The following is a 22,264-nucleotide window of genomic DNA, read 5'->3' as shown; positions in this document are numbered from 1 at the left end:
CTGCGACCGGAGAGTGCCGTAACGGGAACCAACGGACACGCCGCCTCGTCCTTTTGCAAGGAAGGGGCATGTGCGGGAAAGGATAGACGCATACCTGCCTGCTACTGCGCGCTCCACGCAGGTACTAGGCCGGCATTGACCAATGAACGGCCCTTACATGGAATAGGGTCGCAGGTAGGTCCTTCGCCCTCCGCCCTTCCGCCGTTGATCGGTATCAACGGCCGGGAAGAGTGCTCTTCAAACCGTCGTTCTCGAAAACTCCAACCTGTTACCCTGTGCTCGCTGTCGCCTTTCAGCAACCTTTTCTTACTACTTCTTCGTTAGACCAACGATTCTTTCACCTTTGCATATTCGTGTAAACTGTGGTTTACGTCTTTGTAATTTAATCGTACTCGATACGAATTTTCAGTAAATTTTCAAAATTCTTTCGCTTCGTATTTACAAGTTATTTCTTTTCTTAGGTTAGATCCTCGCAGGTGTCTAAAAATTGGAACGACACCCGGCAGGATAAAGACCGTGGTGTAACTCGGTTCCCTGCGATCTTCAGTGCGAAATGTTTTTGGCAAGGAAGAGGTTAGTCCAAGTTCATGTACGCATGGTTACTGTATAACGATTGACGCATCGCAAAACGGTGCACTGGGCTGTTCTCCGAGAGTATCGGGTCGAGGAATGTGTTACGGTGCGAAGAATGCTGGACCATCGTGATCCTGCGAACGTCTTCCATAGGGGATCATTGAACCAGTGATTACCACGGGCTACGAGCACTTGCATAGGAAAAACTGTGAATAATGTGTAAGTTGATGCACGTCCATGTAGGTAGCGTTGTATGTACATTGGCTCGTTGATCAGAAGTAAAGAGGTCGCTCTAGTCACTCTACGAGTTTTAGGTCGATAAAGTAGTACTTGACTGTAATATAATATAATATAATATAATATAATACAATATAATATAATATATAATATAATATAATATAATATATAAGAATACATCATATGTTGATCAATTATATTATTATTATAATATAATATAATATTCCTAAGAATATTTTGAGAATATTTTAGGAATAGCCTAAACATCTTATGAGATTTCAGGGCTCGATAATACTGCTTGATCGACCGGAAAAATTCGAGACTGACTAGAGTGTCCTCTTCTCATGGATTGTGGTCAGTTCAGGAACTATTTTTCGTAGTATTTGAAGGAAATGAGTAAGTCAAATAAATGTATGCAGTAGGTGCTGCCACCAACTAAAGATGTAGAGATCGGAAAATAGAAAGAAGGTAAAAGATGGATGTGGACACCGCTAGTGACAATACGTCGATAGATGACAAAATAGACGATTTTTGCGAGAATCCAACGAGAGATGCCTTGACCGAAGGTTTAATGAGTCTTCTGAAACCTACAGTGGATCAATTAGATGAAAGAATCCGTGCAACAAGGTATGCGTCCTTCTCTTCCACTCAAAAACACATAGTCATGCAGAATCACTCTTTTCACTTTCTATATTACGTTTATTTATAATTTGGCACTCGTTGTTTTTTACACAGAATTTGTCAAATAGAATTGAAGCAGCAAATTGAATCCCTGTCGGAAGAATTGCAAAGAATTAACGAATCGTTGCAGTGTCCGCTGGAAACAGATTCCTATGTAAAGAAGCTGATAAATGCCAAGCACAAGATAACGATTGTCAGTAACATATTGCATAGTACCCAGGAGAGATTGAATAAGATTCACCAGGCCGTAGAAAAGAATACGGCAAAACGGAAAGCCTTATTGGATCATAGCTCCTCTTATAGTAATTCTACGAACACGTTGGACAGAGAAGAACAACAGGCGGAACCAGAAAAAGAAGACGTTACTCCGACAGAACAAGAATAATTAATGACCCAGGATGCTTATAGAAATTCTTGTATACCTTTAATAGAAGCGCCATGGAAACTCCGATAACTAATTTGTCAGACGCCGATCTGGAAACAGTCTACGAACCCTCCGAGGATTCTTTCCTCTTGATAGACGCCTTGGAAGCGGACTTAGAGGACTTGAAAACTAAGAAGCCTGCTATGTGTCTGGAAATTGGCAGTGGATCCGGTGTTGTGATCACCGCTCTGGCGATGGCTCTGAACAGGCACTGTCAGGCATATCATCTTGCCATTGACCTGAACAACAATGCCTGCAGAGTCACGAAGAAAACAGGCAAACTGAACTCAGCGGACATAGAGGTCGTTCAAATGGATTTGTTGAGCTGCGTGCGCAGCGATTGCGTTTTCGACATTGTGGTGTTCAATCCGCCGTATGTAGTAACCAGCGATCAAGAAATCCTGGATGAAAGGCTAGTGTTCAAGAGTTGGGCCGGCGGTATGAATGGTAGAAAAGTGATGGATCGAGTGTTCCCGAAAATTCCCGATATCCTGTCCGACACCGGGACGTTCTATCTGTTAACCATTAAAGAAAACGATCCCGAGGATATTTTGCGTATTTTTAGCAGTATGAATATGAAGGGCGAGATTGTAGCAGAAAGGAGAATCAGGGGTGAGCATTTATACATTTTACGATTTCAGAAAATCGCGTAGTCATATCAGGTTCGTGGACCGGATGCGAGTATGAGAACTCGAGCAAACGAGTTTAAATCTGAATGTTAGAGTACCGAAATTTGAATTCATGTATTCGTCTATCCGAATTTAAATCCGTGTACTCGAGTAATCAAACTTTGAATCATTAAATACTAAATTGCGCGAGTGTCCTTGTACTCGGTTACTTGTACCTAAATTGAGCAAGTACCAGAGTACTAAGATACTTGGATCTAGACTGAGCGAGTACCAGGGTACTCAGATATTTTAATCAAAATACCCGAGTACTCAAGTATGTGTACGAGTATGAGTACGAGCTGGATCGAGAGAGATCGGACAAGGTGGAGATGCTTCTAATAATCTAAGTAGTTGAAATCGATTATGTTGGTGTTATGTTAAGCAGTTGTTGTACCATTCTGTTTGTAAATAACTTAGGATATACTTACGTTGTCATTCCATCTCGCATTTGTTTATTACCAACATGGCTAGCAGTTGCTACAGCGAAGAATAATAATTCTTTCCAACTCTTATATACTTATATACTAACGTCTGGAGTATATCGTGAGGGATGATCACGGCGCAGATAATAACGACACGTCATATCTTAAGAAACATAATTTATTTGGATTCGCCTAACAAAAATCTGTCTAAGATCTACGGTTCTGTTGTCGCTTCATGTTCAGTTCAAAGAGTCAGATACATATGCGAAAACAACTTTTCCGACCGCTGTCAAATGCGTCAAGTTCGTTGCAGACTGCGGATGTTTATGCTCTAGAAGCACGGAATTCAATTTGACGATACGTAACTTCGACTTCGACAAAGCGATCATATCGGTACGGAGCAAAATAAACTATTCGACTTATCCAATATTATAAAAGAACAATTTCACTCTGCATAAAGATCCGCGGCCCAGTTGTATTGTAGATAAGTGATATATGGCTGTACAGTCGAGCAAGTGTTAACGTGTTTATAATAAAATTCTGCAATGGTACGAAACGAGTGTCGCGAGGGTAGCAATCGACTAACAAGCAGAAACTGTCTACAATATCTAGAACGTAATCGTCGAGCGTTGTAAACTCGGCTACGAAGAAGCGAGCGTTGCTATCAGAAAACGATACGAGGGCGGAGGCTGGGCATCCTCTTACCTGTTGCTACCGCGTATCGATTGTTCTATGGCAGCAGAACCCGAGTCTCCTCGGGTCCCCGCTTTATCCCACGAAATTATCCTAGCCCTTCGACTCGTCGATTACCACCCCCAAACACGTCGATGTTATACGTTTACGAGCTTATAGACTTTGACCTGTAGACTCTTTGCAGTTTCACGTAGAATATCAGCGCACTGATCGTTGTCACGACGACGGTGCTCATCATGAACGAGGCGGCCACTAAGAAGCCACTATAAGTCATACAAACGTTCGTCGTGGTTTTCGCGACCTCTTCGACGTTGGTGTGCTCGAGATTTTCCAGCACGTGGCTGCTGGCTTCGCTCAAGTCGTCCACCATGATCACTCTGAACCCTCTGGCGACTCGTACAGGCTCCGAGAGGAGCACCGCCGAGGTGTTGGAGGGTCTGCTAGGCGCTGGGAGGCCGACCGATCGTCGACGTCGTCTGCCTGGCTCGATTTGCTTGAAAATTAAGATTCGTTTCGGTCAGCATCGATGTGCGTTTCGGTAGAATCGAACGAGCTACACAGTATCGAATTTTCGAATAGTCTTAAGTAGGGGTCGATGATCTCGAATGGGGATGTTTGGGATTGGGCATAATTGAGCCGTTTATTTTGAAAGTGGCATAAGTCACTTTATAAAAACAATTATAAAAACGCGAAAATTAGGGAGCATTTACTGTACCGGTGAATTTCACATGCTCGAGCAAAGATACCAAATTCTATCGCTTACAATTGGACAATTTGGGAAGAGGAGATACGATTATTCGAGTCTTGCACCTCGTTTTTATAGTCGTTGACAATCGACAACTATAAAAATGAGCTGCGAGACTCGAATGATCGTATCTCCTCTTTTCAAATTGCCCATTTTTGTTTAGAAATTGAAGGAAAATTACAGAGAATTTACCTGTAGTTAGTGTCACCGATCAATTTATTAAGAAGTTTTCAGCTATAAATTATTAACGCGGCTCATTTTTACCGATTGTCAACAATTGAGCCGTTTATTTTGAAAGTGGCATAAGTCACTTTACCGTAATGAAAAGTGGTGATTTTTTAATGTTTATACGAAATTATTTATACTGAGAAAAATATCAGTATCCCGAGATAACAAATACAAGTAAATCTTCTCGAAAGTTAGCATCCGTATTTTTAAACGTGTTAAAACGCAAACCCTTAAATGTATCGACTTAAAAACAAAGTGACTTATGCCACTTTCAAAATAAACGGCTCAATTGTGGATGGTTCTTCGAGCGTCCAAAGTGTTTCTTGCTAAGAGGCCAGTGTTAGACGGTTTCACTCTTAGCCGAAAATTTAAAAATAATTATTCTAAAATTTCTAACACGTTCGACACGTCTCCTACCTGATTCATATCTGGACAGGGTTCGCAGTCGGTCTTGCAGAGCTCCACGTTGCACTCGATGAACAGGTCCATGACGTCCGGGAACTTGAAAGCCTGGAAGTAAGCGTACGCGATGATCGAAGCCCCCGTGTTCCCGGTCTCGTTCGTCTTCTGGAACGCTCCGAACAGCTTAGGCTTCAGTATACATCCTCTCTCGTCCGTCAACTGTAACATGTTGGTGGAGGACTCGTCGCGGGCGATGCAGTCGCGTACCTGGATACAATTGGATCGACGATTAGATTCGCGGCGGCTATTAAACTCCGATCGGTAAGATTTTTCAACAAAGATCTCCCCGTACTTGTAGATCGAAGGCCGGGTCTCCCTCGACCGTGACGACCAAAGTCATGGTCTCGCCGATCTTAACGAGTCCGTCGGCAGCAGCGGCGAACGGGCCTCTGCCAACCTGTATATCCAGCTTGGCGACCGCCGTGTCGCCGCTGAACGTCACTATTTCTTGGTTCAGCATGTCTACGGAAAAGTTCACCGTCAACGCTTTATTGATGTTCCCTTCCCAAAGGCACCTGACTCGCCTAACCGTGTCCCAGACTTCCTGAATACCCGGCTCGTTCTAAACAGAGAATCGCATTTAGAAAGTTCCGTGCATATTCAACCGTGTTCCACGATTGAATAATCAGCCGTTAACGTAAGAAGCAAACACTTAAAAGATACTTCTGACGCCTGAAATGGTGGAGGACGGGGCGCGAGCTCTTTAGCAAAAAACAACTTAATTGCTTGTCCAAAGATCGCCCGTACAAATATCGCTCTCTTGCTTGCGAAAATTATTTACCTGCAGAACGAGGACATTCTCGAGATACGCCTGGCCAGCCTCGCCGGCGAAGTCGTTGATGAACTGCGTGCCGCAGGAATCCAGGCTCACGGTGAAAGAGTACTTGGTCTGGCCGGAGTTTTGCGCGACGTATCTGCACTCCGGATTCATGTAGAAGCCCTGCGAACATTTCTCGTTGACATACGATCTTTACACCGCGAGTCTTTGCGAGCCGATCGCATACCTTGGAGTAAATCACTCCGTCGAAAGCCCGATTGAACTCGATGTTGATGGTCATCATGGTCTTGCTGCACACGACGTCGAGTGCGTGTATGTGCGGCGGGTGCTTCAGGTCTTCGTCTTCAGCGGCGCCTTGCCCTGTCGTCACCGCGGTACCGCTGGATCCTGCGGGAACCATTAAACTCGTTCTACCTCGAACATTCTATTTTCTTTGGTTCATAGTTTTCCATTGACCAGTAGATCCGCATTTGCTCTATCGATCTTTTTAAATCAACTCCTTTCGGAGGAAAGAGAGCCGCGATCCAGAAGAAGTTGGAGAACTATGAACTATTAGGTTGGGGAATAAGTTCGTGGCGTTTTTAAATTTTCTTATATTTTACCACGATTCTTTGTTGTTTGACAAAGTGTATAATATTCATTCGATAGTGCTCTTTCTGCTCTGCAAAACTGTGCTAATCGTCTTTTCGAGTAATTTAAGTTTTTTTTATTACTTTTGAGGCCATTACTCCAGGAGGTAAAAAGCAACATTTTCGACAGCTTCTCTTCTTCGCTTTTCATCGAGGCCAAAAAGCTGCCGAAGCAGCCCGGGACATTTGCAACGTATACGGAGAAGGTGTCATAGGCGAGTCTACAGCACGGAAATGGTTTGCGAAGTTCAAAAATGGCGATTTTGACGTCGTCGACACGCCCCGCAGCGGAAGACCTTCTGAATTCGACGAAGAGCGTCTCAAAGCACTTTCGAAGGAGTACGGTCACCGAACAAGTCGTGAATTGGCCGAAAAAATGAACTGCGATCATAAAACGATTCTCAATCGTCTTCATTCAATTGGATTTGCCGAAAAATTGGAAGCTGGGTGCCTCGCGAGCTTAACGAAAACAACAAAGAAAATCGCCTTCAAATAAAAACGCTACGAACTTATTCCCCAACCCAATAAAAAACGATTGACGTCTGTTGCTTTGCGAGAATGATGACACTGAATTTACCTACACTCTGAGCCATTTTTATCATATTGAGCCAAATTAAGATATTTATTCAATCAATTCCTGTGAAAAAGTATTCGTGATTTCGATGATGTTAAAACGAAAAATGTGAGACCGGCCATTTTGACGGTAGGCTTAAGTGAAGAGGACCAGGATTCAGATTCTGTTCCCCGAGTCTTGTTCGAAATAAATAGCTGTTTCGATTAAACGGTGGTCCGAATAATCAGAATCTACTACAGTAATGTCTCTCTAATTGACGCCCAGATTGCGCAGAAAAATTGACAATTTGGGGAGAGGAGATACGATTGTTCGAGCCTTACGGTTCATTTGTATAATTATAAATTGCCCATAATTATAAAAACGAGTCGCAATGCTCGAATAATCGTATCTCCCCTTCCCAAATTATCCATTTTAGTAGACAATCTGAGCGTCAGTAAGGGAGACATTACTCTATACATTTAACGTGAAACCAAAAGTAACTGGTGTTTTATTGCTTCAAAACCATTCGTCTGTTCACCTTCTTGGCCTGGTCGCGGTTTAACGTTGCCGCCGCCGCTGGTCCCGCCGGTGCCTTCCGAGGGTGGGAACGCCCCTCCCGGAGTGGGGTTCGGGAAGTTTGGAGACGATGGGTAGCCCGTAGGCTGGTCGTACGAGTTCGAGCCTGAGTCGGGCGTCGGGAAGGATGGCCTCGGGTTTTCGGTCGGGTAGCCGTAAGTAGGAGTGAACCCACTGGGTCCGGGGTATCCGCTGGAAGCGCCGCCATCGGAGGGACCGTATGCAGGGCTGGATCTTTGGGTCGAGTAACCGTAGGTGGCAGAGAATCCGCTGGGTGTCGAGTACCCGTAATTGGTAGAATGACCAGCGGTCTGCGCGGGGGAGGGCGATCTAGGGCTGGTCGTCGAGTACCCTGACGACGGCGGCAGGTACGTCGTGGAGCCTCTGGTTGTGCTGAATGGCGGGAAAGCCGAGGAGCCGGCGTTCGAGTAAGACGGCGGGGTTGGCCGCGGGTTGTACGAAGTCGACGGTCCGTAGGGCGACTGATTGTTCGGCGGAAGGTACGTCGACGGTCTCTGGCTGGAGAACGGCGGAGCTTGAACGGTGGACGGCTGGCCGGATGGGTAGCCAACGTTCGTCGGAGGGAACCCCGTGGACGGCCTCTGGTAAGGATAATTCGTTACCTCGTTTTGGGAGGGCGACGAGTAGCTCGGCTGCTGACCGGTCGTCGGCGGCTGGAACGGTCTGGGCCTCTCCGGCGGCCTCTGGGTGCTGTACGGGGGCAGATAGCCCGCCGGGTCCGACTGCTGGCGAACTGCAAGAAGAGCAACCTCGGAAATTCACCTTGTTAAAACCGTGTGATCAACGTTCGGCTCCAATGTTAACCCTCGTCCGTCCCTCGCGTCGATCTTACCGGTTTCTTTTATCACGGATTCTGAGCCGTATGTGCAACCACGTTAGCTGTGAACCACACCTTAGCATTTTTCAGAAAGAAATCTAGAAAGTTTGAAGGGAAGACCGAGGAATGGATGAGGGTCGAGCGAAAACTCGGGATTAGTGGTCCCCTGTGGACGGTAGATTAATACGATGCTGGCATTCGGCAAGCGTGCGAGTTCCAGGAAGCACGTATGGTTAATCGGACGCCCACGGTTATTGCACTTTGCTACGAGCCACTGACTTGTCTTTACGTCAGGGTACCGGCTCCGATCGATTCACGGAGTTTCGCCGAACTAGTTCGGCCCCCCGAACAAGCTATCGAGGGTAACGACCGAAGTTTCGTGCGACGGAATTGAGAACGCGGTGCTTCGTTTAACCTCTATGGATGGTCGAACGTTAAGGGAGAGGTAGCTCCCTTTGGAGAACGTACTTTTACGTGCGCCCTGCCGGTAGATCCCTTGAATCCACTCTAGGATATTTTGCGCCATCACGTCCGCGGGCGACGTTGGAGCGGCTCGCTGGACTCTCGAGTGTGCTAATGGATGTTAAATGGTTTTCGTTTATCAACTCGGATCGCTGATTAGTCGTGTTGACATCTGACGCGGCTGTCGGTCTCTCTCACTATCTTGCGATCGATCGCGATCTAGACTAACGCGGGTCTCTCTTACCATCTGCCGGCGACGTTCTGACGAACAAGGCATGTCCTCCTCCGTGTTCCTGGCCACTGGCTGCGCCGAGGACCGCCAGCATCAGAATCGTTGCGATCCCCTTCATCCTCTCGACCTGCAATCATCCGTTCGTCACGCATCCGCATTCCGAAATTCGTGGTCTCGATAAGACAACGAATTAAGAGTACAGAAAGCCGGAAGAGCCCCGCAGTTTCAGTTTTCGGATTTTAGTAGAACGCGGAGGCTCGTCGGAGAAGGAACTAGGGAACCTTGAACGCGTACCGCACGCTCGTTCCAAGGCTGCGAACTAGCCGTGCACGCAATAACAATAGAAAGCGTCCCGGGCAATTAGCTGGTTCACCTTCGGTACGAGAGGTTAATTAATCGCGGCCAAGCGTCTGGCGCGAGTCGCGCTCGGCTACGGGGAATCGCGGACGTGAAATTCGTTAGCCACACGGCGATCGACGTCGACGATTCCTCTCCCGTTCGTTTCGTCATAATTTCGACGGGGAGGTTAACGAGTCGCGGCGAGGCGCAATCGCTAAACAGTTTTCTGGTCCCGGGAAAGGCCGTTTCCACGATTGTTTCGTTCTTCTCACGTACATCGGCGAACGTTTCGTCAGATCAGATTACAGGGGGATCCGCAATCAGCGTCTAATTCCTCCCGCGATTCGGGGGCCGTCGAATCTCTGGTACAGAACTCGATTCGCAGCCAATTAACAGCCGCCGTCGCCGCGTGTTTCGACGCCCGCGGGCACGATTGCGCGATTGTCGCGTCGAAGCGGTAATTTCAGCGACGCGCGGCGCGTTCGAGATCGAGACAATGAACAACGGCGGTTAATAGCTTCCGTTTGCATTACGGACGGCTAGGCCGCGGTCGATCCCGTTCGATCCAGCGAACGCGAGATCCCCGCGAGTTTCGGTGCATCGACTCGCGGCAACGCGGTTTCTCCGTGAACCTGAGCCGTTAGCGATAGAAAGTTCCGCGACCGACTCCTCTTCTTCTTCTTCTGCTCTCGCGTCGACTTTGTCTTCGCCGGGGGAACCCGAAGCACACTGTCGCTTTCGACGAAGGTGAACTTACGAGCCTACGTGTCCCGCTATATCCATCCGCGCCTGCTTTCCATCGGCATCGGCACGACACGGCGAGATTTCGATTTTATCGGCCGCTGCCGGCCGCAACGGTCCCGGGGACGCTGCTCGTCAGTGAAACCGAATCGTGACACTGTTTCTTCGATCCCCGGGCAGGGAACGATCCATCGCGCCGGTACGCCGCGTGGATCGTGGATCGCGGATCGCAGCGAGCCTAAGCTTGTCCGGGCAAAAGTTCGTAGAGTCAACCGAGGGAATCGTGCTCGGCCGAGGTGAAAGGTGAAAGTCGCGGATGTTTCACTGTTCCGCGCGCCAACGTACACGTGGTGCGCTTCAAAAGTCTGTTAAATAACCGGGAAAACGGTCCCGAAGGTCTCGGATTCCTCAAGGTTCCCCAGATCTGACAATTCTTCGCGAATTCCCGTCTACCGCGATCCCTTTCGAAGGTTTTCTCTCGAAGGAAAGTTCTGTTGAAGATTCGTTACTGACGGGACGGCGTCGTGTGAAAAGGATTTATTAATTTTTTTTTTCATCATTATTTATTGATTTGAAAAAGAAAATGTTAGCGTCCGGAACAGATTTCGTCAAAACAGGCTCGGCGGCCAACGCGTTAACGAGCGAACACGGTTAACCGATGAAAGTATCTTTCGCGATCCTTACCGAAAGGAGAACGTTTGTGTTCCTTCAAAGTGGATTTCAAAAGTTTGTTAAATAATCGGGAAAATGGTCTCGAAGGTCTCGGATTCCTCAAGGTTCCCCAGATCTGGCAATTCTTCGCGAATTCCCGTCTACCGCGATCCGTTCCGAAGGTTTTCTCTCGAAGGAAAGTTCTGTTGAAGATTCGTTGCTGACGGGACGGCGTCGTGAAAAGGATTTATTTATTATCTTTTTCTCGTCATTATTTATTGATTTGAAAAAGAAAATGTCGGCGTGCGGAACAGATTTCGTCAAAACAGGCTCGGCGGTCAACGCGTTAACGAGCGAACGGAGTTAACCGATGAAAGTATCTTTCGCGATTCTTACCGAAAGGAGAACGTTTGTGTTCCTTCTCGGAATAACGTTGTTTGTTCTACAATGGTAAAAGTGGATTTCAAAAGCTATTGCTAATCGGCCGGTGTACGTGCGATGCGACATTTTGTAACTCTTCAAGCGCTCTTTAATATTCCCGGAGACAGTGCACACGCGTTGCATGGTCCCGCGGTCGCACGTCGCGCGTTCATTAAAATACAACGCGCTTGAGAAACGGCACGGAGGGGGGGATCGACTCCAACGAATACGTCCCGGTATTAATTAGGATCGTGCGAGTTTGTTAAACGATCCGGCCGGATAAAGGAGATTGCGACGCGATCATCCACGCGGATCCGTATTGCGCGAATGAAAATATGTGAAAGTTCGCATTGCGCAAATTCGCGGCTACGAACGTAGCCGAAGATTTTGCGCGAGAAGATCAAACTGCCGGCGCGTCCCACGTTTCCGTCCGTTTAATATCCTTTTCCCGTTCGAGGCCGAGCTCGACAAAAAATTCGATTCACGCCCGCGCCCGTCGGCGTGCTTCGAGCGCGCTCGATGAAAATCGATGGAAACGCTCGATCGAAACGGGGAAACTTTCGGTCTGTGCGGGGCTCGTCGCCAAATTTTCGGGCAGGCGATCCCCTCGATAACGAGCTGCGTTTTTGCTGGAACCCGTAGATGGTGCGACGTTTCGTCGCTCTCGCGAATCCCGAATTTGCTTGGCGTAATCTCCATTAAACGGCGAATTTCATCGACCTCTCTCTTTCGAATCGTAAACTTGATTCCGCTTGACCGTGGCCGCGGCGAGCCCCGATTCAAATCGACGGCCGTCATCGAACCGCGAAAGGAATCGCGATGGACCAGTTATGGCAGGCCGCGACGTTCCCCGCAATTCTGCGATCTGTGCAGAATCGAAACGAATAATCGACCGTCCGTTGCGCAGTCCGATCCGTTGACATTACCGCTAAGAACCGTAGCAAAAATACGCGTACCTGACAACCAATCAGACTTCAGTCCATTGTCTTGCCGCCGCTGGGACGGCCGCTGTCGAAAATAGCCGCGCAATTATCGCGGAAGATTCGTAAAGTTTGCAAAGAGTTGCGCGTAAGGTGGTTGTTTGCGGTGGCCACGGTTAGGCAATTCGTAGCATGCACTTGAGATGCTGCGGTTTCGGCCGATGCCGCGTTTCAGCGGTGCGTCGTGCCGCACGGCGGGGTCTTAATAACGAGACGGCACAAGGTAGTTAGTCGTTTATTATCCCGATTGCATAATGAGCGCGGGGAAGCGCGCCTCGCCGTCCAACGCGTTAACGATTCGGGGTGGTGCTCCGGCTCGAAAACAGAAACTTCGTTCCTGCAGCCTAGGAGAAAGACTCTCGCGACTTCTCCGACCGAGTATCTATTATATAAAATCGAATGGGTTTCTGGGAACAGAGAGAACGTTGCGAAATTTCGGCGAGAAAGCTCTCGATTCGAAACGTTCGAAACGTTTGCTTAACCTTTTAGGTACGGCTGAATTCTGCGCGAGGCTATTTCTCTGGACGGCAGAGTCTGATACTGTATATTCTGTCCACATATACAGGGTGTCCCAAAAATGTCTCGCAATCCAAAAGTGGCGAGTTCCTCGGGCCATTTGAAGCAACTTTTTCCTTTACGAAAATGTCCTCCGAGGCACCGTTAACGAGTTATTAACGAAAAACAGTGACCAATGAGAGGCGAGCTCGCGAGGCGACCGAGCTAACGGCGCCAGCGGTCGAGGCGGTCGAATCTCAGCTCAGCTGGCGCGAGGCGACCGAGCCAATGAGCGGAACTGGGCTTCGTGCGCTGGTTGGCTGGGCCGCCTCGCGTCAGCCGTACTCGATTCTTATTGGTCACTGTTTTTCGTTGATAACTCGTTAACGGTGCCTCGGAGAAAATTTTTGTAAAGGAAGAAATTGCTTCAAATGATCCGAGGAACCTGCCATTTCCGGATTGCTAGACATTTTTGGGACACCCTGTAGACTGTTGTAAATCGATGCGAAAACAAAAAAAGTGTGAAACAAAGCATATGAATAATATATAATATATAATATATTATACTATGTTATTGTATTATATTATATATATATAATAATTGATTCAAACGATGAGCGAGTGAGCTACTAGAGCAAGCCACTATAGTGGCGTGTCGTCCAGGGAGATGACATCCGCGAAAGCCACTATAGTGGTGTGTCGTTCTGAAAGATGACATCCGCGAAAGCCACTATAGTGGCGTGTCGTTCTAACAGATGATATCCACGGAAGCCACTATAGTGGCGCGGCGTGCCTAAAAGGTTAAGAAACCACTTTCTGTACGGTTGTTCCTCTTCTCGTCCAAAAAAACGCGAGGAAACGGCATTAGCAATCGGTTTAGATTTTTCTTCTAGAAACACTGTCTCCTCGTTAGAATATCTGTCGCTTTCTCACGAGTATACGCGATTCACAACACGTTTAAACTCGACTTCGTAATCGGCAAATACGCGCGAACGATGAAACCTATTCGTTTGTGAACCGTTCAATTAGACGTGTTAATGGATCGCGTTAGTCCGGCACCGGTAAGCGTGCTAATCGGGAACGAGCCTCTGAATATGGTTGCGAGAGAAGATCTGCCAGTGAAAACTGTTACGTTCGATAGGTCTGGGTTACGGGGACATCGATCGCCTTACGCGTCGAGCCCGAGAAAAGTCTCGCCGCGCGCGGTTTCTACTTCGCAATGTCAGCTGAATCGCTGCGGCCGAGAGTAACAGAGGCGAGGGAAAAGTGGTTTGGTGGAACCCAGAGGTCGGATCGAACTTCGGGCCTGCCTGGGTCCCATCGGGCTCGTCGCCTCAATGAATGGAGAGCCTCGAAACTTGCCGCAATCGCAACCACCGTCGATACCGCACGGAGCAAAGTCAACAGCGATTGCTTCCTTCGAAAGAAGAGACAATCGCGACAGTCGCCCACTTCACTCCCGCGCGTCGTCTATTATTCGTAGCTAAAATTTGTAGATAATCGTTCGTTCGAAACTTTACGCGGAGCCTAGGAGGAGCTCTGTCGTTCGTAAAGCGGACGAAGCATATTTTGGAATTGAAACGACGATGTATTCGTCGATGATGTATTCGTCCGACGGGACCGTCTCGTTTGGAGACTACGGGAAACGGATCGTCCTCGGCGAAAGCATGCCTTGTAACGAGCATTTCTATAGAGAGCGGCGCGGATACCCTATCCACGGCAATTTGTCAGCGCGACGAAAGCCGAGTTCGCACATACTGGCAAAGATCCGCCGATTCCAGCGTCCCGTTCCGCGGATAGCGACTCTTTTCTCCGGGGACTCGGAGGATCGATCATTTCCTCGACGAATTGCGACAACGTTTAAATTGTGTTTCGCAACACGCCGAGGCTAAGCCGTCCCACGTTCGCGAACGCCGCAAGGGTCAAGCCGCCCGAAGAGCCGAGAGGATTTTGCGAATTGTTTACCCGTTTCGTCTTCGTCGTCGGACTAGCCTAATTGCCTCTTTTCTGGGTCAAAGGTCCGAGATCGACTTGTTTCGTCGATTGCATCGTCAGATTATCTCCTAACTGTCGATGTTGGGTCGGTGGTTCGAACTTACGGAGCAATCGTTTCAATTGGGTGAATTTTTATTTATGCGAGACTATAAAACGAATTTTTTACCCCCGGCTCTGTGCGTCTTTGATCTCCCGAGGCGATTGGAATAAAAAGCTGGTTCAAATCACAAATGCCCGCGGTTATCGCAAAAAGGAATAACTTTCTATTTCCCCGGCTGCTGTAAAAGGAGCCTAAATGTTTGACATTTAGGTAAACACCGGCGGAAACATCGGAATAATTAATTCCATTGGGAATTAATAGCGAGGGTTTCGCAACCGAAAATAATAAAAGTGGAAAGATCACTCTTTTTCGCAACTTCCGACTAGAAAGTCGAGGACGCCGCCGTCCTTGAAAGAAATCGGCAAGATAGTGTTAGACAACGATCGTAACGATCGGATGTCAAACGGTTTGTTTCGTCCTCGACGGGCTCTCGTTGCCGAAACGCTCGAGGTTGCAAAACGGACATAAATCAAAAATCCTAGCTCTCTCGCTTCTCTAGCTAGTGTATTCCCTCGTCGAAGGTGAGCAACGCAGACGCATCTTCGACAAGCTACGACGCGAGTCGCTCGAAAACGAGTAAACCCCCGAGGCGAGGGATTACGACATCGGGATTCCAATTTTTCCTACTCGTCGCGTTGCGCCACTAATTTTTATGGAACGCAAATATTTCCCGCACTCCCGCGCCTAAGTGCTGCGCCTATCTGCGCGCGTTCATTGACGCGCGTCCTTTTGCGAGCAATGTCGCCCGAATGAATCCGCAGGATACGCGACCTTGACGTAAATCCGCGCTCGTGTTCTGATTACATCGCTGCTAGACCGTTGATCTTTGCGCGCTACTCGAGACGATCTTTTTTCTGGTCGAAATAAAGTAAATACAGTAATGTCTTCCTAATTGACGCTCAGATTGCGCAGAAAAATGGACAATTTGGGAACAGGAGATACGATTATTCTAGCCTTGCGGCTCGTTTTTATAGTTGTTGACAATTCGTAACTGTAAAAATGAACCGCAAGGATCGAATAATCAAAAAATGTCATTTTTCCCAAAATGTCCATTTTTGTGGACAATCTGCTCTTCTCGTCATGGAGAAGTGGCAGTACAGGAATTGACGCTCAGATTGTGTATAAATTATGAAAACGAGTCCTGAGACTCGAATAATTCTCTTTCCAAATTGTCCATTTTTGTACTGAAAGCTGTTCCGGCGTCGCCATTTTGTCGGGCAATGTAAATTGAAGGATTAAATTCTCCCTAATTGACGCGCAGATTGTGCACAAAAGTGGACAATTTGAGAACACGAGATACGATTATAAATTATAAATTATAAAAACGAGCCCTGAGGCTCGAGTAATCGTATCTCTTCTTCCCAAATTGTCCATTTTTGTACTGAAAACTGTTCCAGCATCGCCATTTTGTCGGGCAATGTAAATTGAAGGATTAAATTCTCCCTAATTGACGCGGAGATTGTGCACAAAAGTGGACAATTTGGGAACAGGAGATACGATTATAGATTATAAATTATAAAAACGAGCCCTGAGGCTCGAGTAATCGTATCTCCTCTTCCCAAATTGTCCATTTTTGTACTGAAAACTGTTCCAGCATCGCCATTTTGTCGGGCAATGTAAATTGAAGAATTAAATTTTCCCTAATTGACGCGTAGATTGTGCACAAAAGTGGACAATTTGGGAACATGAGATACGATTATAAATTATAAATTATAAAAACAAGCCCTGAGGCTGGAACAATCGTATCTCGTCTTCCCAAATTGTCCATTTTTGTACTGGAAACTGTTCCGGCATCGCCATTTTATCGGGCAATGTAAATTGAAGGATTAAATTCTCCCTAATTGACGCGCAGATTGTGCACAAAAGTGGACAATTTGGGAACAGGAGATACGATTATAAATTATAAATTATAAAAACGAGCCTTTTATATATATATCGCACAGAGTTTTTCTAGCTTATTAAAATCTTAGGAAACCCGGTGACCGACTGTCGCGTGCAATGCGTGGTGTTTGTGAAAATTCGCACTTTCTACTGTTTATTCCATGAACGAGGCGTCGACCATATATGAACCGTTGAGAGCAGAAGTGTAAGTCAGAGAAGTTACATCGCGCATAACGAACGATGAATTAGAAAAGTTCCGTAAAATGCACACTGACACAAAAATTGTTACGACTCTGATAAGCCACTTTCAAGCTTCAACATAAAACAATAAAAAGAAATCGAGAGTGAAGCGTTAAATTGAAAACACGATTTAACGATATTAGATCAACCGAGCGAAAAATTGCCTTACATTTTTGCCTCGAACGTCGTTTAAACGCGCAACTATAACGCACATAATTGCCTTCGCTAATACGCATGTTTACAGCTGCGCACTTATTACACGCGCGCAAAGATCCCCGTTCCTAGCAATGTGCTAAGAGTCGTATCTGTGCCATACGAATCTGCGTAACGTTGTCTGTTCTCGCCGCGGGGCCGCGGCGGGATCCTCTTCCTCGCGTTCGGAAGCGTTCCGCCGGTCTGTTTGCCCGCTTTCTTCGGTCTCCGAAAGGAGCCGGCGTTTCTCGCTTTGCTGTGACAGATTCTCACGGTTGTTTTCCATCGTCCATACGAACTTACAGGCATTTGCCGCGGCGCGGAACGACCGGGCGCTTTCGCGAACCGTCGCACGAATCCTCCAACACCGAACTGCCCGATCGAATCGATCGCCGCGAGACACGGATCCGCGATCCGCGGATCACCGACGAGAGTGCAGTAGCCGCGTTTAGGATGTCGTCATCTGTTGCTCTTTTACTTTTACCGTAAATTCTCAGAGCAATTCTATTGACAGCGCGCGGTGAGACCTTGCCACGCGTCGATCACGATCACTCTTTCGGAAGGAGATTAACGCAACCGCGCGCGATCGATCGCTTTCTCCGCTTCGTAGTGAGCTAACGCTCGGCACCGGCAATTAACTTATTAAAAATTACGCGACCGTTACGAAATGCAGCCGCGTTTTAGAAGAACCCGCGCGCCGCGGCGAAGTCCGCGAACCGTTGAAACCGAAACGTTTCCTCTGGAAACTCTCAGGACTTGTCTTCGCGATTCGAGACTTTGTTTACCGACGAGTCGGACGGGTCTGATCGGATTTTCACTCACAGATCGCGGACGAGGAGGACGACGAGTCGACGTCGACAGGAAGGAAATCGAAAACGTGTCTCGAAAAGGATCCCGCGATTGTCCTGCGAACGCCGAGTGAAATATTCGTCGCGACGCCGCTTTCACCCGGCGATTCTTCGTCTCCGATCGTCGCGGGAAGCGACGCTGTTCCGATTTTCGAGAGAGAGAGAGGGCACGCGGGGTCAAATTGCGAAAAAGACTCACCTCGCTGCGAAGAAAATCCTTTCGACGAGAGACGAAGACGAGGTCGATCTTCCCTCGCGATTCGACCGGAAGATTCGCGTCGTGCGCACGCTTGTGAGAAAGGTGAGAGTGAATAGCTGGGAGCATCTTCATTCAAGCTTATATAGGTATTGTACCCCCTTTCCTTAGCCAGTCTGTAGAAAGAGCGTGCCATCACCGTCGTCCGCCGTAATTGTATCATCAACGCCAGGTCCAAAGAACGCCGGAGGAAAAAATCGCGGTCGAAACGGCGTCGCTCCGCGCCAGAATTCGATTTCCTGGATCGGCCGTTTTGTAACCTTTAATTTCTTGGATCGGCGGGAAGAAAAGCTTTCCATTGCAAGCACGGTTATAAATTATATATATGCAACGCGATCCTTGCGGCGACCGATACGAAAAGATGACGAAGCGAGAAGTCGGAAAAAAGACGTTGCAGGAAAATAGAAAGAAGGAAGTCAAAATAATTAAGATAAAAGATATTTAAATAATAAAGATAAAGATACATAATAATAGATAGAGATATATAATAGATGTATAATAGATAACGATATTTAACACTAGAACTATCGAGTCCTAAACGTGACTAACGTATACTGTTTTATAATAATGACGAGACTGGATTTATTCCTACGATTTTTGTTATAATATATGTTTTGATGAGAAGTTCGTATGAAAATGTCTAACAAAAACATTTTTATAGCAGCAGGAACTGTAAAAGAAAAATATGTTATAACGATGACAAGACTGGATTTATTTACATTTCCTACGATTTTTGTTATAATATATGTTTTAATGAGAAGTTCGTATGAAAATGTCTAACAAAAACATTTTTACAGCAGCAGGAACTGTAAAAGAAAAATATGTTATAACGATGGCAAGACTGAATTTATTTACATTTCCTACGATTTTTGTTATAATATATGTTTTAATGAGAAGTTCGTATGAAAATGTCTAACAAAAACATTTTTATAGCAGCAGGAACTGTAAAAGAAAAATATGTTATAACAATGGCAAGACTGGATTTATTTACATTTCCTACGATTTTTGTTATAATATATGTTTTAATGAGAAGTTCGTATGAAAATGTCTAACAAAAACATTTTTACAGCAGCAGGAACTGTAAAAGAAAAATTCAGAAACTAGTCGTTTTGACTTGTTTCGTAGTCTTAGTGTTAAAGACGGAGTTAAGATTTTTAGATCGCAATTATGGAGGTGGAGAAAAAGTCAACGAAGTACGATATAGAATAGCAAAAGTACACATCCGAGTGATAAATTCGTACTGTGCAAGATTTATTCTAAAAAGAATACAGCAATGTCTTTCTAATTGACGCTCGGATTGTCCACAAAAATGGACAATAAAAATGGATAATAAAAATAAGCTGCAAGGCTCGAATAATCGTATCTCCTCTTCCCAAATTGTCCACTTTTGTGCGCAATCTGAGCGTCGGTTAGGGAGACATTACTGTAGTTCTAAAAATTAGAACTTTACGCGGTGTTTTAGGTATTACAATGATGTGAACGTATGGAAGAATGGAAAGGATCGAGGATTTTATAAAGAAAAATCAGATCAGCTATTGCCCTACTTTCCAGCAAAGTTAACATATTGTAAGTGAAGCAAGTAAGTAAGAACTTGTACTGAACTCGCACAATGGAGGATTGGAGGGTTACCCGATGCGCTGACCAAATGACACTTCCACATTCCAGATCCATACGTTGTTTATTTATGTTTACATAGCGTCGGAACTAGGCTATTTTCAAACCTGTGCGTAGATTTCGCATGGTTCGTTAGAAGGGACGAGCCAAGATGGCCAAGAGCCATCCGAAGAGGGAATTTAGGGCAAACGTTGCGCAACGGTCCGTTAAATCAAGGTTTTCCAATTTTCCTTCTCCCTTTTCGAAGATTTTCGCGTACAGCATCCTTCGAAGGTGTAATAGGATCACCGATGACATAACCAATAACAAATAATAATGAACTTTATTGATTTCTTTACGGATTACAAGTGGTCCACCTCCTCGTACCTCATATATATCGCACAATAAAATAAAATAGAATAAAGTACAATAAATTGAACTCGAATAAAATACAATAATTTATACAACGAGATGATATATATATATATATAGTATATAGTATAGTATAAAAATAGTATTAGTATATAGTATATAGTATAGTATAAAAATAGTATTAGTATATAGTATATAGTATAGTATAAAAATAGTATTAGTATATAGTATAGTATAAAAATAGTATTAGTATATAGTATATAGTATAGTATAAAAATAGTATTAGTATATAGTATATATATATAGTATAGTATATAGTATATATATATAGTATAGTATATAGTATATAGTATAGTTTATAGTATATAGTATAGTATATAGTATAGTATATAGTATAGTATATAGTATAGTATATAGTATATATATATAGTATAGTATATAGTATAGTATATAGTATAGTATATAGTATAGTATATAGTATATAGTATATATATATATAGTATAGTATATAGTATATAGTATATATTATCTCGTTGTATAAATTATTGTATTTTATTTTATTTTTATTCTATTTTATTTTCTTGTTTTATCTTATCTATTTTATATATATACTATGAACTGCCAGACAGCAATGCGTTGAATCGGCCAACTCGAAACTAAGCGATCGGAGTGATTAAAAATTGAAATTTCCAACTTCCTGCAGAAATTAAAAAATTCGAACGATACGTTCTCGTCCAGTCATTGCGCAACGAACAATTAATATCGTGATTGTTCGCGGCGACAGCTCGTGCACGACGATAACAAATGGACACAAAGGAAAGAATTATCGTGCTTTCTTAAAAATGAAGTCTCGGCGGACGAACGCTACGTTTCCTGGTCGCTTAAAACCGCTGGAGGATAAAACAGGGGGTGAAGAGGAGCGTTGGCGAATAACGTAATTTATGGTCGCCACGTATTTTTTACGCGGACTGAACCGGCAAAGACGACAGAAACCGTCGGAATCACGTTCGACGATAATGAAGATGTTAGAGCGCGTACGAAGCGCGAGTTTCGTCATTTGCCACCCTTACAAGGAGCGACAATACTTTTCCTGGTGGGGACATTACGATGCTCCGAGCTGCGAAGAAAAAAAAGTACCACCGAGAATTCGTAATAAAACCTAGTTAGCTGTTTTTCACGACTATACTCGACGTAACAACTTCGTGACGAGTATATTCGTCAATATATATTTTTGAAAATATACATAATTTAATATAGAATATCAAAGAATATCGTTATTTAACTTATTACCCCCCCCCCCCCCCCCCAACGCGCACTCGAGTGGTGACTCTGAGGCACCACTGAAATTGTTATATCATATTCTAAGCTAATTTCGATATTATCGAAGCTTAGATTTTAAACATTACTGAAAGTGTAGCTGTTGCATGAATCACAAGACTCAATTTCGTACGCATAAAATACACTTTGCCGTGCAAAATGAAAATAATACAAGTGAGAAAAATTATTTTAGATTTGCAGATAAAATGAGTTCGAGTGCAAAGGGTTAAATAATGTATTACTATTATATTATTTATTAAATTATATTTATTATATATTTTTTATTATTATATATTATTATATTATATTAGTATTATATTAATAATATTATTATTATTATATTAATATTATTATAATATTAATATATATTATATATTATTATATTATATTATTATATATTATTATTATTTATTATTATTATATATATTATTATTATCTTTACTAAATTATATTTATTATATTCTTTATTAAAGAAAAATGTATTTAAACAAATTACGAAGAAAATCAAACATATAGCGTATAATTACAGCAACTCGCACAATTTTCAAAGAAATTGCTAACTGCTTAATAGTGGAACCAGGATCGTTTTTCAATTTTTATATTAAAAACTCCGCATCATATTGCTCTCCTTCATACGCATGAT

At 44.8% G+C, this 22,264-nt stretch overlaps 2 protein-coding genes and 1 long non-coding RNA gene across 6 annotated transcripts; 2 read left to right on the top strand and 1 right to left on the bottom strand.

Moving 5' to 3' along the window:
• Window positions 1-36: 36 nt before the first annotated feature.
• Window positions 37-3,561, top strand: HemK2 (HemK methyltransferase 2). The gene is made up of 5 exons (XM_033473385.2): window positions 37-174; window positions 462-792; window positions 1,230-1,437; window positions 1,546-1,867; window positions 1,900-3,561. Exons 3-5 carry the CDS (start codon window positions 1,286-1,288, stop codon window positions 2,566-2,568), a joined length of 1,143 nt encoding a protein of 380 aa, XP_033329276.2. The 5' UTR covers window positions 37-174; window positions 462-792; window positions 1,230-1,285; the 3' UTR covers window positions 2,569-3,561.
• On the bottom strand, window positions 3,168-18,414 carry LOC117221951 (uncharacterized). 4 transcript variants are annotated; one of them, XM_033473334.2, is made up of 9 exons: window positions 18,283-18,414; window positions 9,214-9,328; window positions 8,976-9,080; window positions 7,632-8,423; window positions 6,138-6,298; window positions 5,915-6,073; window positions 5,426-5,695; window positions 5,089-5,340; window positions 3,168-4,191 (listed from the first exon to the last, which is right to left on the bottom strand). In XM_033473334.2, the coding sequence occupies exons 1-9, from the start codon at window positions 18,412-18,414 to the stop codon at window positions 3,844-3,846; spliced, it is 2,334 nt and encodes a 777-aa protein (XP_033329225.2). In that variant the 3' UTR covers window positions 3,168-3,843. The 4 variants fall into 4 exon arrangements, with proteins under 4 accessions (XP_033329225.2, XP_076378624.1, XP_033329233.2 ...); XM_076522509.1 differs by lacking the exon at window positions 18,283-18,414 and adding an exon at window positions 10,298-10,448; XM_033473342.2 differs by lacking the exon at window positions 8,976-9,080.
• LOC117221995 (uncharacterized) lies at window positions 13,498-20,286 on the top strand. The gene is made up of 3 exons (XR_004490602.2): window positions 13,498-18,384; window positions 19,802-19,918; window positions 20,005-20,286. It is a non-coding gene; the product is annotated as an uncharacterized LOC117221995 (long non-coding RNA).
• Window positions 20,287-22,264: the final 1,978 nt, after the last annotated feature.

This window comes from Megalopta genalis, chromosome 1 (genome assembly GCF_051020955.1).
Source record: "Megalopta genalis isolate 19385.01 chromosome 1, iyMegGena1_principal, whole genome shotgun sequence".
Taxonomy (NCBI): domain Eukaryota; kingdom Metazoa; phylum Arthropoda; class Insecta; order Hymenoptera; family Halictidae; genus Megalopta; species Megalopta genalis.
The sequence above is the reverse complement of the archived record's forward strand: the minus strand, read 5'-3'. Positions and strand labels throughout refer to the sequence as shown.